The sequence below is a fragment of the Globicephala melas genome, chromosome 4, assembly GCF_963455315.2.
Source record: "Globicephala melas chromosome 4, mGloMel1.2, whole genome shotgun sequence".
In the NCBI taxonomy this organism is placed as follows: Eukaryota; Metazoa; Chordata; class Mammalia; order Artiodactyla; family Delphinidae; genus Globicephala; species Globicephala melas.
The window spans coordinates 54,405,289-54,417,942 of NC_083317.1; the positions used below are offsets into that span (position 1 = coordinate 54,405,289).

The 12,654-nt window shown below is 40.7% G+C and overlaps 1 protein-coding gene across 10 annotated transcripts in view; it reads left to right on the forward strand.

Annotated features, from left to right (window-relative positions):
• Positions 1-11,466, forward strand: part of BBX (BBX high mobility group box domain containing) — a 277,999-nt gene extending 266,533 nt beyond the window's left edge. For 9 of the 10 annotated variants that reach the window (XM_030836707.2, XM_030836705.2, XM_060298038.1 and 6 more), the window contains 3 exons: positions 2,459-2,656; positions 4,668-4,854; positions 9,626-11,466. In XM_030836707.2, coding sequence (XP_030692567.1) covers positions 2,459-2,656; positions 4,668-4,854; positions 9,626-9,713 — 473 coding nt within the window. In that variant the 3' untranslated portion in view covers positions 9,714-11,466. The remainder of the gene's footprint in view (positions 1-2,458; positions 2,657-4,667; positions 4,855-9,625) is intronic. The other variant, XM_060298037.2, reaches the window with a different exon arrangement.
• The last annotated feature ends 1,188 nt before the right edge of the window (positions 11,467-12,654 follow it).

Consider the following 12,654-nt stretch of genomic DNA (forward strand, 5'->3'; position numbering starts at 1 on the left):
CTTGAGACTCTGAAGCTGGCTATAGAAAACACTGGCCAGGACACTGATTCTAGGCTGTGTGGCAAAATGAAAAGAATTTTAGGGCTGGATGGCTCCTTTAGAGCTAATCTAGTCCAGCTTCTTTCTTTACATGAAGAAACTGAGACCCCTGGTCCCACAGTTAGTAAATTAAAAAGTCAAGAGTAGAACCTAGGTCTCTCTCTGACTATGTTATTTCCATTATCCCTGGTCTTGTAGAAACCTGGTCATCTTTCCCAGACCTCTTAGCCCTTTTCTGGTGTCCATGCCTTTTCTTTGACCTCCTTGGTTTTTCTTTCCATAAGCAGTAATTTGAATGTAATACATTTGGAATCCTGCCGTACCCTTATCTCCACAAGTTCTGGATTTTTCTGGGAAGAGGTTCATGCTTTTTCTGAAAGATTCATCTATGATTCAGTGATCATACTGGAGAGATCACAAGCTTCCCTCTGTAATCAGAAGGGACAACTGATAGGCCTGGATAAGAAACTAGAATTTTGAAGCTTGTGAATATCCAGTAGAGGTTGCTGTAAACTCAGACTTTGGCCTCTTTGTATAGGAGGCTTTGAACTTCAGGGCTAATGCAGAGTCATGAAACTCCTTTGGAGTGTTTCTAACCAAATTATCTTTTCATTTTGCTGGTAGCTTTTATTGAAATTTAAGTGTAAAAAAATTTTTTTTTAATGCATATGTACTACCACTGGCCTTTGTTAACTATCAAAGTATAAATAACTAAGATTGTTTGACCTGGATATAGACCTACAACTTGAAAGGAGCCTTTTTCCTAGTTTTTGATTACTTGCTTGAAAAAAGGTGTTTGGGAGCATTGCCAAATAGTTCTGGGGTTTTTTTTAAGTAACTATTATCTTAAGCCTGTCCACACACAGCCATCTATTATGCAATAATATGGTAAGGCCAAGCCACAAATCATGGTATGATTTCGGCTTTACATCCTTTCTCTTGATGTAATTGAAATTATTTCCCACTTGTTTTGGAATAGGAAGCCTGGAATCAAATGCTTGAGGGCAAAGATGTTACTACTTTATAGCCTCCTTTCTCAAGGATGTACCTAAACCCATTAGGGAGCTATATTAAAATTTTTAAATGAAACCTATGTAAGTGTTTATACCAATAAGTACATTTTTTCACACCCTGAATTGTTCTTGCTCTGTTCCTTTTATTTTAGCTTTTTTTGTCTTCCTACATTACATATATTGTCTTATTTCCAGTTATCTACCTTCGTATCCACCTTCTTATGAGCACCACCTGGTATCCTCCAGGTTAAGTTTGCACAGAGTTTGTCATGTCAAACAAACATGACAGTGTGATTTCCTGAACCACACTCCCCCTTTTCTTTGTCAAAAACAATTTCTATGCCTGTCTTAAAGAGATTGGATAGTTAAAAAATGGAAAGATGCCTCTTTCTCCTGCCCCAAAGCCCTTAGGTCACTGGAATAAAAACAGCCCCAATGAGGAAATGACTACAAATATATACTCCTAAATGCTTGTTGTACTCACATCTGCATATTCTTGTCTTAATTTAAATTAAGGGGGGAGGGGGAGAGACGAACTCCTAAGGAAATGAGTAAGAAGAGACACAGCATTCCCAACCCATCTGAACTGGAAGCAAAGTCTTTGGTGGCAAGTGTGTTCCTTACTCTTGACACAGTGACTAATAGGGTACAAGTGTGTGCTGTTAAATGATTTGCTGGTGTTAACAGTTAAAATTAGGGTACCTAAAACTAACCTTTCGGGGTGTCCTGCTGACATGTGGTACTTTATTAAATTATCTCCCTAAAGCACATTCACCTGGTCCTAGAATTCAGCCGATGGGAGAGAGTTTCCATAGGTGCTGGCTTCATCAGTGTTTGCCAGGTCCTTACTGAGTACTCAGTGTGCATAAAAGAAAGTTTCTTTTCTCATCAGTCCAACCTGGAGGTTGAAAGCAGGTGTCCAAATGATAAGTGTAAATTTAAGAAGCACATACTTAATCTCAGTATCCTCAGAAGAAGAGAAACTTCTTTTATCATACTTTCCGGACTAGCTGGTCAAAAGGATCTCAGATAGGGACCCTGACCACATGTAGAAATTGTGGTCTATTGGGACACAGTTTATTCAGATTTGCATACACTGTCCTCCCCACCAACCTGCAAGATCCAAACACTTGGAAAATGTTACTCCAATGGCCTCTTAGTTAAGTATTCTATTAAAAGATAGAGAGGGCATCCTATCCCTCTGTACTTAATTTATCAAAGCACATATTTATAGAAATATTTGTTTAAAATTATAGTCAGTATTTCTTTTTTCTATCAATACTCTGAAAACTCTAAATGTAAGTTCTTGTTCAGATAAGTCAGACATTTAGAAATACTTCCTTCCCAGAGCAACGTTGGTGCCTTGTGTTTTTGTGTGTAACGTTATATGGTTTGTCCTTTTTCAGCCATATTTTCAGAAGACAAAAACACCACAGAGCCTGCTTATAAGGTTAAAAATGCCCCATCCATTCCCAGCACTCCAGAGCCAACAACAACGCAAGAACCCTTGGTGGGCAGTCAAAAGAGAAAAGCAAGGAAAACCAAGATCACACACCTTGTCAGGACGGCAGATGGCCGGGTATCACCAGCAGGAGGTACTTTGGGTAAGACAAGCAAGCTTTAGACAGAGATGACCAGAGCAAGCAGGTGACCATCAGGGCCACAGTGGCCAGAAAATGACTATAATCCAACTGTGGGTCCTCAGTGAAAAATGGGTCTGTCTGTCAGTCTGGTCACAGTAACATTTTCTCTCTCTGGATCTCCTTGAGAACTGGTTTCCTACAGCATTCTAAACGTACATGTTTTAGTCCATGTTTTAAAATCATAGCTCTTTTCCCAAGAGCATGTCCGGAATTCCTAGGAAGGAAAGGTAGCTTTTAGGACTGTCAGCTACCTTCTCCTTCTCAGCATGCACACAAACAGTCTTAAGTAAATTCCCAAAGATCCGAGACTTTTAAAAATACTGGATGAGTCTTTGTCCCTGGCTCACGTTTTAAGTCATTACAAACCAGATCATCAGGTGTTCAAACCAATGAATTAAGAAAACTGAGAAAGAAAGCATCCAGCATTTCCTGTACAGCTGATTCAGACCACTAAGGGAGCCTGAGAATGCTTCTGGATTTCTTGATTCTCTGGGCTAATCCTGAACCAAATATTAACTTACAGTGAATTTCTCCATTTCAGTCTTGGCCTGTGGTCTCTTTACTGTTCCTGGTGGCCTCTGTGGAATTGCCTGAGGGGCCCGGCTTAAGCGAGTGACACTGAGCATCTCCCCCTCCTATCTAGGGGTGGTACACCAACCAAGCATTAGTGGACTTAGCTGCTGCCTTTCTGCCTTTCAGCGCCTCTAGCGTCTCATTCTATCAGCCCTGAAGGAGGTGTTCCCCACCCCCCTTACCCCAACCCAGTTTCCAGACAAAGGTCAAGGGTCCATAATGACTTCTGTAACTAGCAAAAAAAAATGTTTAAATGAATGCTTTTTGAGAATATTTATAAATAACTGATTTAGGTTAATCTAGTTGGTAGACTTATTGTATGCTGAGATCGAAGTCATTTAGTGAATTTTGTGCACTTGTGTTTTGCATATGTAGATTGTTAAACCTTAAAGTATATTAAAGACCCCTAATTTTACTGTCATATACGAAGTGAAACTCAAAGAGGTGGAATTTTGTTTCATAACACATCGAACCACTAAGTAGGATGACGATTAGAATCTAGTTTTCATGATATTTAGTCCAGCGGGCTCCTTTCTCCTTCCCTTTCCACTCTGGATTCTGCTCTGTGATTTTCACGTTGTATAAATTGTTATAGCCTCATTTTTGCTTTAGGAAGAGTGAAAGATCTTAGAAAATATTCCCTTTTATGTAGAAAAGCATATAGCACTTCATGTTCTAATATATGACATTTACAGCCTTTATCAATTACTTTCTGTAGTTAAAATGTTTTATTATAAAAACCATGGTAAAGATTACTCCTCTTCCTCTCTAATGGCTGTATAAAGTGTACTTACTTCCAACAAATGTATTGGCATAGCATTTCAGCCACCTCTTCATAAATACCAGAGGGCCCTTTGCTTCCTTTCAGTAGGTCTTCAGAACAAAAATAACAGTTTAGGATCTCATTGGAACTGATTCATCTCATTGGGATTAGTTTAGGCTATCCTAAGTGTCGGTAACACAGCATACTGAATGCCCACGGTGCACCGTAGGGCATGCTGTGGCCTCATCAGGAATGTTTGGTCAGTTGAGTTTTTAAGGGCCATTTTACAGCATCCACTGGCCCCTCTGCACAAGTCCCTTGGGTTTTATTTTGGCCACGGTCCATTTTTCCCTCTTTCTCTAAGATTGACCTATTCTTTGTTCTTGGATAAAACACAGCTCCTCCGCTCAGCTTCAGGGCATGGTGCTGCCCGTGGTTGCAGTTGAGCTTAATAAAAGAGTTTTATTCCCATGGAAGAAGAGATTCTGTAAAAGCCTTAATATTCGGTGGATGACAGAAGTGAACAGTAAAGCATATTAGCTCATTTCACATTGTCTGACACTGAGTTTTCTCTGTGTCCCTTCTCTGGAGGGGACAGAGCGATCCCTCTCGTGATGAATTTTCCTTTCGTTACAGATGACAAACCAAAGGAACAACTGCAGAGGAGTCTTGCTAAGGTGACCGAGACGGGCTGCAATGACGAATGCTCACACAACCGGGAGGCCACGGAGACGCGGAGCAGCACCCCGGAGATGCCAGCCGTGTCTGCGTTCTTCAGCCTCGCTGCGCTGGCCGAAGTGGCCGCCATGGAAAATGTGCATAGGTCAGCAGTGGGGAACCTCGCTGCCCTGGGCTCTGGGGACCTGTTCACTTTCACCCCCTTTCACGGAACATGGGTGGAGACAGTGATATGGAAGCCCAAATCATCCTTTCTGATGTGGTCTGTGATATTTTTCACAATGATGGGGGTTCGGGAGACTTTTGTTTACTAGGTGGTAACCGAAGTATATATACTGTTCAGCAGTGTGGGAAAATATAAGGGAGTATTGCCCACCAGGTATTTTACTTTGAACATAGTATTATTCTGTGATTAAGCTTCATTTCTGAAAAAGCCTGAGAGAGCAGAGAAGCAATATCATCTAATCATTAAAGCTTTAGAGTCAGGTCTCAGACCTGTGTTTGAGTCCTACCTCTGTCACTTGAAAACTGTAAGGCCTTGAGCAAGACCATTCACTTCTCTATCCTCTGTTTTTCCTTTTATACTGTGGCTGTAAGTGGTTCGCATTTCATAGAGATGTTATATAGAATAAATCTAGTGTCCCAGTACCGGCACATGGTAACACCCCCATTGAGGATGGCGTTGGTGGTACTAGTGGAAGAAAACAGTGTGGTTCAGGAAAAAGAGCATCTCAGCATCTGACTCATGGAAGGCAGAAGGCCTGGATTTTTCTTCAGCTCTCTGTGTTTGTTAAAAAGTCATTTATTTCTCTGGGCCTCCGTTTTCTCATCTTCTGTTTAGTATAACAATATCCCCAAAGAATCACAAAGTTGTGAGGCTCAGATGAGACCAGATACGAAAGCCTTTTGAACTCAGTGAAGTCCCACAGAAAGTATATTAAGTTCTAAGTATATAATTGGGTGTTCTGCTACTTAATGGATCCTTTGGGAAGATAAAAAAGCCTTTTGTGAATTCAGGTATTTCTTGTTTTTATTCAAAGTGGATTACCCACAGATGAGTTCTTTCTTAGGTTTTCAGCCTTCAGCCCAACAGAGCTTGAAATGTACCCCAACGTGTCTACCCATCTGTCAGGCTCCATTCTCCTTCACATCCAGGTTTAGGAGACCCCAATGGAAGCTTTGTTTGCCTCTTGCTGTTTACCTGTCATATTACAGTTCTAGTGCCTCCTCACAAATAGCCTCTAGATTTTTCCAAGAAGTCAAATTCCTTTTTTTTTTTTTTTTTTTTGCGGTACGCGGGCCTCTCACTGTTGTGGCCTCTCCCGTTGCGGAGCACAGGCTCCAGACGCACAAGCTCAGCAGCCACGGCTCACGGGCCCAGCCGCTCCGTGGCATGTGGGAGCGTACATTATCAGAATTCCTTTTCATGTGTACACTGCAAGTGCCTAATAGCAAGTGAACGGTGACAGACATTGTTAAAATCTGCTCAGGTCTCTGAGGGAGATAATGCACAGACACTTCTCCACTCGTGAAGTTTTACAGTCGAGCACAGAGGACAAACTCATAGCGCATGCAAAAAGAATTAAAAATATGCCTGAGTGTTATTAAGTGCCCCCATAAATTGTGGGAATAAGAGGTCATGTAAGAATTCGGGGGGGGGTCATAATCCAGGGCTCAGGAAGGGCCACCACACAGTCACCTTTGCTGCTGCCAGCGTCCCCTTCTGAGCACGGCTGGTGACACCTCTGCTCTGTTAACCAGCCGCCTCCACCCCAGTGACTTTCAGCTGCAGCAGCAGAAAGCGGCAGCAAGCCTTTCCACTGTCACCACCACCTTCCTCTCTGTCCTGCGGTCACGTGGAATCGCTTACTCCCGTCCAGATAAGCCCGCTTCTTGCCTTTGTGCGTCCTCCTCTCGGGTGAACGGCCTGTCTGTCTTTTGTCCTCTTCTCTCAGTCTTCCTCCCGAAGTCCTGCACACTCACTGTGCACACCTCTCTTAGACCAGCTGCCACACTGGGTTGTAGTTATTTGTTGATACATCTGTCTCCTTCCAGTACACTTTGAAAGCAAAGCACTGGTGTTATTCTTCATGTACACAGCTTCCTTAGTTCCTGTTACGCAATGGACGAATGAACAAGTGAATGGCTGAGTGAATAAATGAGGTGTTCTTGAGAATGACTGCCTAAGTTAGCTAGCAGGCATAGAAAAATGGTGTTCTTTTTTTTTTTTTACACCTCCCATTAGCAAGAAAAAATATTGCCTATTAGAATTTTACTATCAGGCTTCTCTGGTGGCACAGTGGTTGAGAGTCCACCTGCCCATGCAGGGGACACAGGTTCATGCCCCGGTCCGGGAGGATCCCACATGCCGCGGAGCGGCTAGGCCCGTGAGCCATGGCCGCTGAGCCTGCGCGTCCGGAGCCTGTGCTCCGCAACAGGAGAGGCCACAGCAGTGAGAGGCCTGCGTACCATAAAAAAAAAAGAATTTTACTATCAACCTAACAAATGGTTAGTGTTCTTACTATCTAGACAGACAGACAGCCTTGGAGAATCTTAGTTGTAACTTCAGCGGTTAACCTGTTAAAGCAGAGATCCCAGCCATCCCTCCACCTGCAGGCTTAGTGTAATTGTACCTGGGTTGCACATCAATTAATTATTGCTTAGGCATCACCTAGTTCATAATTTAGAGAGTGGTCGACAGAGTTAGGGGTAAACATATATTACCTGCATTCTTGCCACAAGCAATCTTAATATTGGGTTCAGAAACCCAACATAGAAAAGCAGTTTTACAGAATGCAGGAAGTAGGAAATTGGAATTAACCTTTGTTGAGAGCCTGTTTATTTACTAGGAGTTTTATAAGGATGGAAGCTCATTACATTTATTCTTAAAATCAGCTCTGCCAGGTGCGTCTTTTTAGTTCCATTTTAATGATGGTACAGGCGGTTAATTAACTTGCTAAGAGCACACAGCTAAACTTGAGTCAAGATCTGAATCCAAGTCTTTGAACTTCATTGTCTTTGCCTCTGCTCCAGCGTGCCACTTAAGCAAGCATCTGTCATGTCATAGAGATTCATGGGGAATCTCACCTGACCTTCCCCTGGGAGCTGGAACCATCACTTCGTGGCAGCCACCTCATGCTCCTACCTCCTTTTCTTTTTCCACTGAGTAAGCTGGGCTTTCACCCCAATTTCTCTCTCTCCCTCTTGCTTGCTCTTTTTTGTTTTTGCATTGTATTTTTCATCTTTCACTTATTTTTCTTTGTATGTTTCCTTTTCCAATACTTGTTAAAATTCTTTTTTGCTTTTGTAATATTGTTACACATCCAATCTTAAAAGTAAAAAATAGCATTTTAATTTCATCTTTCTTGAACAAAGAGTTGAACATATAGAATAGTTGGTTCTTACAGCATCCCCACATAAATAAACAGACTAATCCAGAGGCTTAATTATAACACGTTTTGTTTTTCTAAATTCCTAATATCTTTAGCTAAGTGATCGTTGGATTCTGAAATCCCCAAATGTAATCTATCTGTATTAATTTTCTTTTTTGTTCATCAAGAAAAAGAAAATTAGATATAGTTATGGAGAGATACAATTTGAATTTTAAAATAGCTCCTTTTATTTCACGTAATCTGAAGAAGATACTGTATTGAAACGGTCAAACCAGTGAAAACACTGCTGCTCTATCCCATATTTTCAGCACAGTGCTGTGCACTACAGACCATCGTAGGCCAGAGCAGTGAGTATGCATTGTTGAGGCTTGGGAAACCTATTAGGACATGTCAAGGAGGTGCCCAATCCTATCTTTTTAGAACGAGAAGCTCTATAGAAAGTACCAAGAAATTTTCTTATAACCATGAAGTAAATCGTATTTTTCTTCCTACTCATTAAACAACAAGCTGAATGAAAAATAACTGTTTGATCTATGTCTGTTTGATGTAGATCCAATCCAAATGATAAGAATTTTTTTAAGTCTTGTCTAGAGTTCTTTCTCCATATGTGTTGATTTTGGCCCAAGTTGATTGGATTTTCTAACACACTAAAATTCAGAGCTGGTACTTGCCTTCTTCCCTGTGCATTCTCCCTCCATATGCCTTTGAGACTTCTCTTTCGTTAGGCGGGTTTCATTGTTTTCTTTTCATTCATTTTTTAAGTCACAGTTCACCTCTCTCTGCAGAGGCCATCCCTTTTATTGGCCTTAAGTTTTGAAATCGGGCTTATTATTATATATCTCAAGAAATGAGCCTGAAGGTCATCGGTTAGTATAGGAGAGTCTTCTTCCCCTTGGGCAAGTCAAGGAAAGGAATGTGTCTTTTTTTTTTTTTTTTTTTTTTTTGCGGTACGCGGGCCTCTCACCGTTGTCGCCTCTCCCGTTGAGGAGCACAGGCTCTGGACGCGCAGACTCAGCGGCCATGGCTCACGGGCCCAGCCGCTCCGCGGCATGCGGGACCTTCCCGGACCGGGGCACGAACCCGTGTCCCCTGCATCGGCAGACGGACTCTCAACCACTGCGCCACCAGGGAAGCCCTGTCATTTTTTAATATAAGTAGATCCAGAGGAAAATTGTCATCCTAGAACCATAGCCCTTGACTGAAAGGTTTCCACTTCCTGGGAATTTCACCAAATCTGTTGGTGCTTCAGGTTTTGTCTCTACGTAATGGAGGTGGTTGTTTGGGGGCAGAGTATGTTGTTGAGTTGTATGAGAGGAACTGAGATAAGAAATCCTTAAAAAAGAAAAATAAAGAAGCTTTAAGAATAAAAACAGTTTTAATTAAATGGTGTAAGTAGTAAGTCAGTGGTAGCTATTAAACAAGATATGTTGGAAAGCGTTTGTTGGTCATTCATCATCCTCTCCTGTTTCTGATAATGTACTCTCAAAAAGTGATTTCTCTCTTTTTCTTCCTCTTATTTTACAGAGGTCAGAGATCAACTCCGCTCACCCATGATGGACAGCCAAAAGAAATGCCACAGGCTCCTGTACTTATTTCTTGCGCTGACCAGTGAAGCGCCCTTTAATTGTAAAACATTGTGCTTTACCTACTACCCTAGCCTTGTCTTTACTGAGAGATGCTAGTGAGTCCATGTGGTGGAAAATATAGACTGCAAACAAGTGCTTGTTGCCCTACACGGCCCAGATTCACTTGAAGCAGAAGTTGGCACCCTGGGCCAGTTTGTTCTTTCAGAACCCAGAGTCTTTGAGGGTGATGTTATCTGTCTGATAATGAGCAGAAACGGGATGATCCTAGAGCTTTGCTTTCTATTGAAGGCTTTTGATGGTAATAGGTGGTAACTTGGTAAAAGGCTGCCTTTACTGTAGCTCATCCAGCATCTCTTTTACCAACCAGAGAGTGTGAAACTAGTTTCGTATATTACCTAGTTATTCTTTCAAAACAAAAACAAAAAACAAAAAAAACAAAAACTGACACACTGCACTAGTTATTATTAGATATTCTTAGTCTTTTTTGTACATGGAGATTTATGTTCTAAGATGGTTTATATAATAGGTTATACCTACATTTATATTGTAGAATAATATTAAAAAGCCTGTTCCAGAGACTCCCAGACAGCACGGGCAGGCAGATGTACCATTGTTAGCGGTGTATGCTCGGCCTTGTGGTCCATATATTCTGCACTTTTATATTTGCCACCAGAGTGGTAGTTTGCTGGCAAAAAGAGAAAGAGAGAGAAGAAGAAAAATTACAGTTCTTACAAGCAGAAGTTTTTTCTTAGCCTTGAGTGACCAAGAAGAATTTGCTTGGGTCAAATTGTGGCGAATATTTTCCCAGACAGGGGAAGAGTCCAGCAGATTACAGATTACTGATGTTTTCATGCCTTGAGGATTCTTTTATTTTTACACAGGGTCTGAGTGACCAATGGATCGTTCATACAGACAAAAAAAGAAAAATATTATTCAGAAGTGACCTTAGTATTACTTCACTATTCAGAACACATTGAAGACACACCCACTTCGTGTGGACTTTGAGCTACAGACCTTTTACATCCATCCCAGACAGACTGGACGGGTAGCAATTGCTATGCACAGCCTAATTGGCACTGCAGGTTTTTAGAGCCATTTTGAGTTTTTGTGGTTACGGAGGTATTGATGAGGGAGGTGTGCCTGACCAGAGTGGGACTCGCAGTTATAGATCCAACCTGCAAGTTTCCTGTTTCCTTTTCATGTTTTGTTGCTTTTGAACATAAAACCAACCATACATATGCCAGTGCAAGTGGATTAACTGGCTTAGAACATTCAACATATTGACTCCACCACCTGACGTTCACAGTATCTTGTTTCTTAGCAACAGATGCAAAATGATAAATCAAAATTAGTCGGCGGCTACAGATTTTACAGGGTATTTGTTCCATAGCACAAAGTATTTCCCCACTCTTGCATCACAGCACAAACTACCAAATTTTAATTATTGGATTCCAGCAATAATTTTTACTGGTTTTCAAACTGGCGGAATTTTGATAGTGTTAGTTCAAGTTTGAAACTTTTGAATTAGATCTCTAAATGGTGACAGTTTACAAGGTTTTATCTAGCTTTCTTATTTATACTTGACTGAATTGTAATGATGATTTTTTTTCTAATCGTAATTTGACCTAATAGCCATACAAAAAAATGACTCTATTAGTACTGACTAGGTTTAGCTTTTCACGGTTGTAGATATTACTTCAGTTTCGGTGCTGGAAAATATGTACAACATACTAACAGAATTGAAAAAGAACAGAGAGATTTGGGCGTTTTTTTTTCAAAGCAGGTAAAGAGGGCATCAGGGCATTGGAATGGTGTCCTCAAAAATGCATATTCCTTGTGGGCATGGAGGAAGAAGGAATTAGTAAGCAAGGTTAATCAGAGGCAGAAGCTTAACCCCATTCACACAAAAATAAATCAGGTGAGCAACCCCAGATTTTAGCATGAGATTTTTACTATGATGCTGTTGTATTAATATTTTCTAAATTTCGAAACACAAATTGAATGTTTGAAAATTGCTGGGTCCCAGTGTTGGTGGCTGTTGGAGTTTCTGGACCACTTGCTAGCAGTGATTTAAAAATTATAATTAGCTAAAATCCAAAAAAAAAAAAAGAACAACAAAAATTGTTTGGTGCAGAACATGCACCTTGACAATGGTACTAACTTGTTATTCTCTAGAACATGTTAGAATAGGTCTATTTTTGCCAGTGCCCTCTCCTCCAGTCCTCTGATTACATTTCACTAGAGTTCCTTAAGAGAGTGCTGTATATTCATGGGACCTTTTTTAAAAAGAAGCAAAACAAAAGATTACTTTTTTCTATGTGATTAATATATCTTACTTGATCTGCTTTTCCTAAACCTCAGTGGCTTTTCCCTTAGGCAGGGGTCGGGGTGGAGGGCAACCTACTGGATACGACTGTTTTCAGATACTTTCGAAAAAAAAACAAAAAAAAAAACCCACCTTTTTGTAGACATGCTTAATTTTTAAGCGGTTAGGCACTGAGAGTAGCAGAAATCCTGCAAAGCTTTATAGTCTTTTAGACACTCGCCTTGTCATTTCTCTGAGTAAAGTCTTGATTTCAAAAATAGTGCTTTTCTCATGCCCTGAATCCACTGGAGAGGGGTGTTGGTATTTTCAGGTAACAACATTTGTTAGCACAAATATTGCAGACCAACATGTAGTACCCTCCCCCATTTATCATCTTCATTTCACTTCTCTCATTCTTTTTTATTTTGGAAAATCATATTGCTATGGTGTGTACCTTAATCTGCCAGCAAACACCATCTACACTAACATTTGTCCCACACGCATCCTCAAGCGAAAAAGTTGTTGCACCTTATGTATATCTCAAGCAAACCAAAATATGATGCTCTTCTGCTTTTGTTTTATTCTAAATTGTTGTATCATATCTTTCTGAAACCATTCTGAATCTAGTTGAAATTATCAATATTTATGCTTTTAACCTTAAT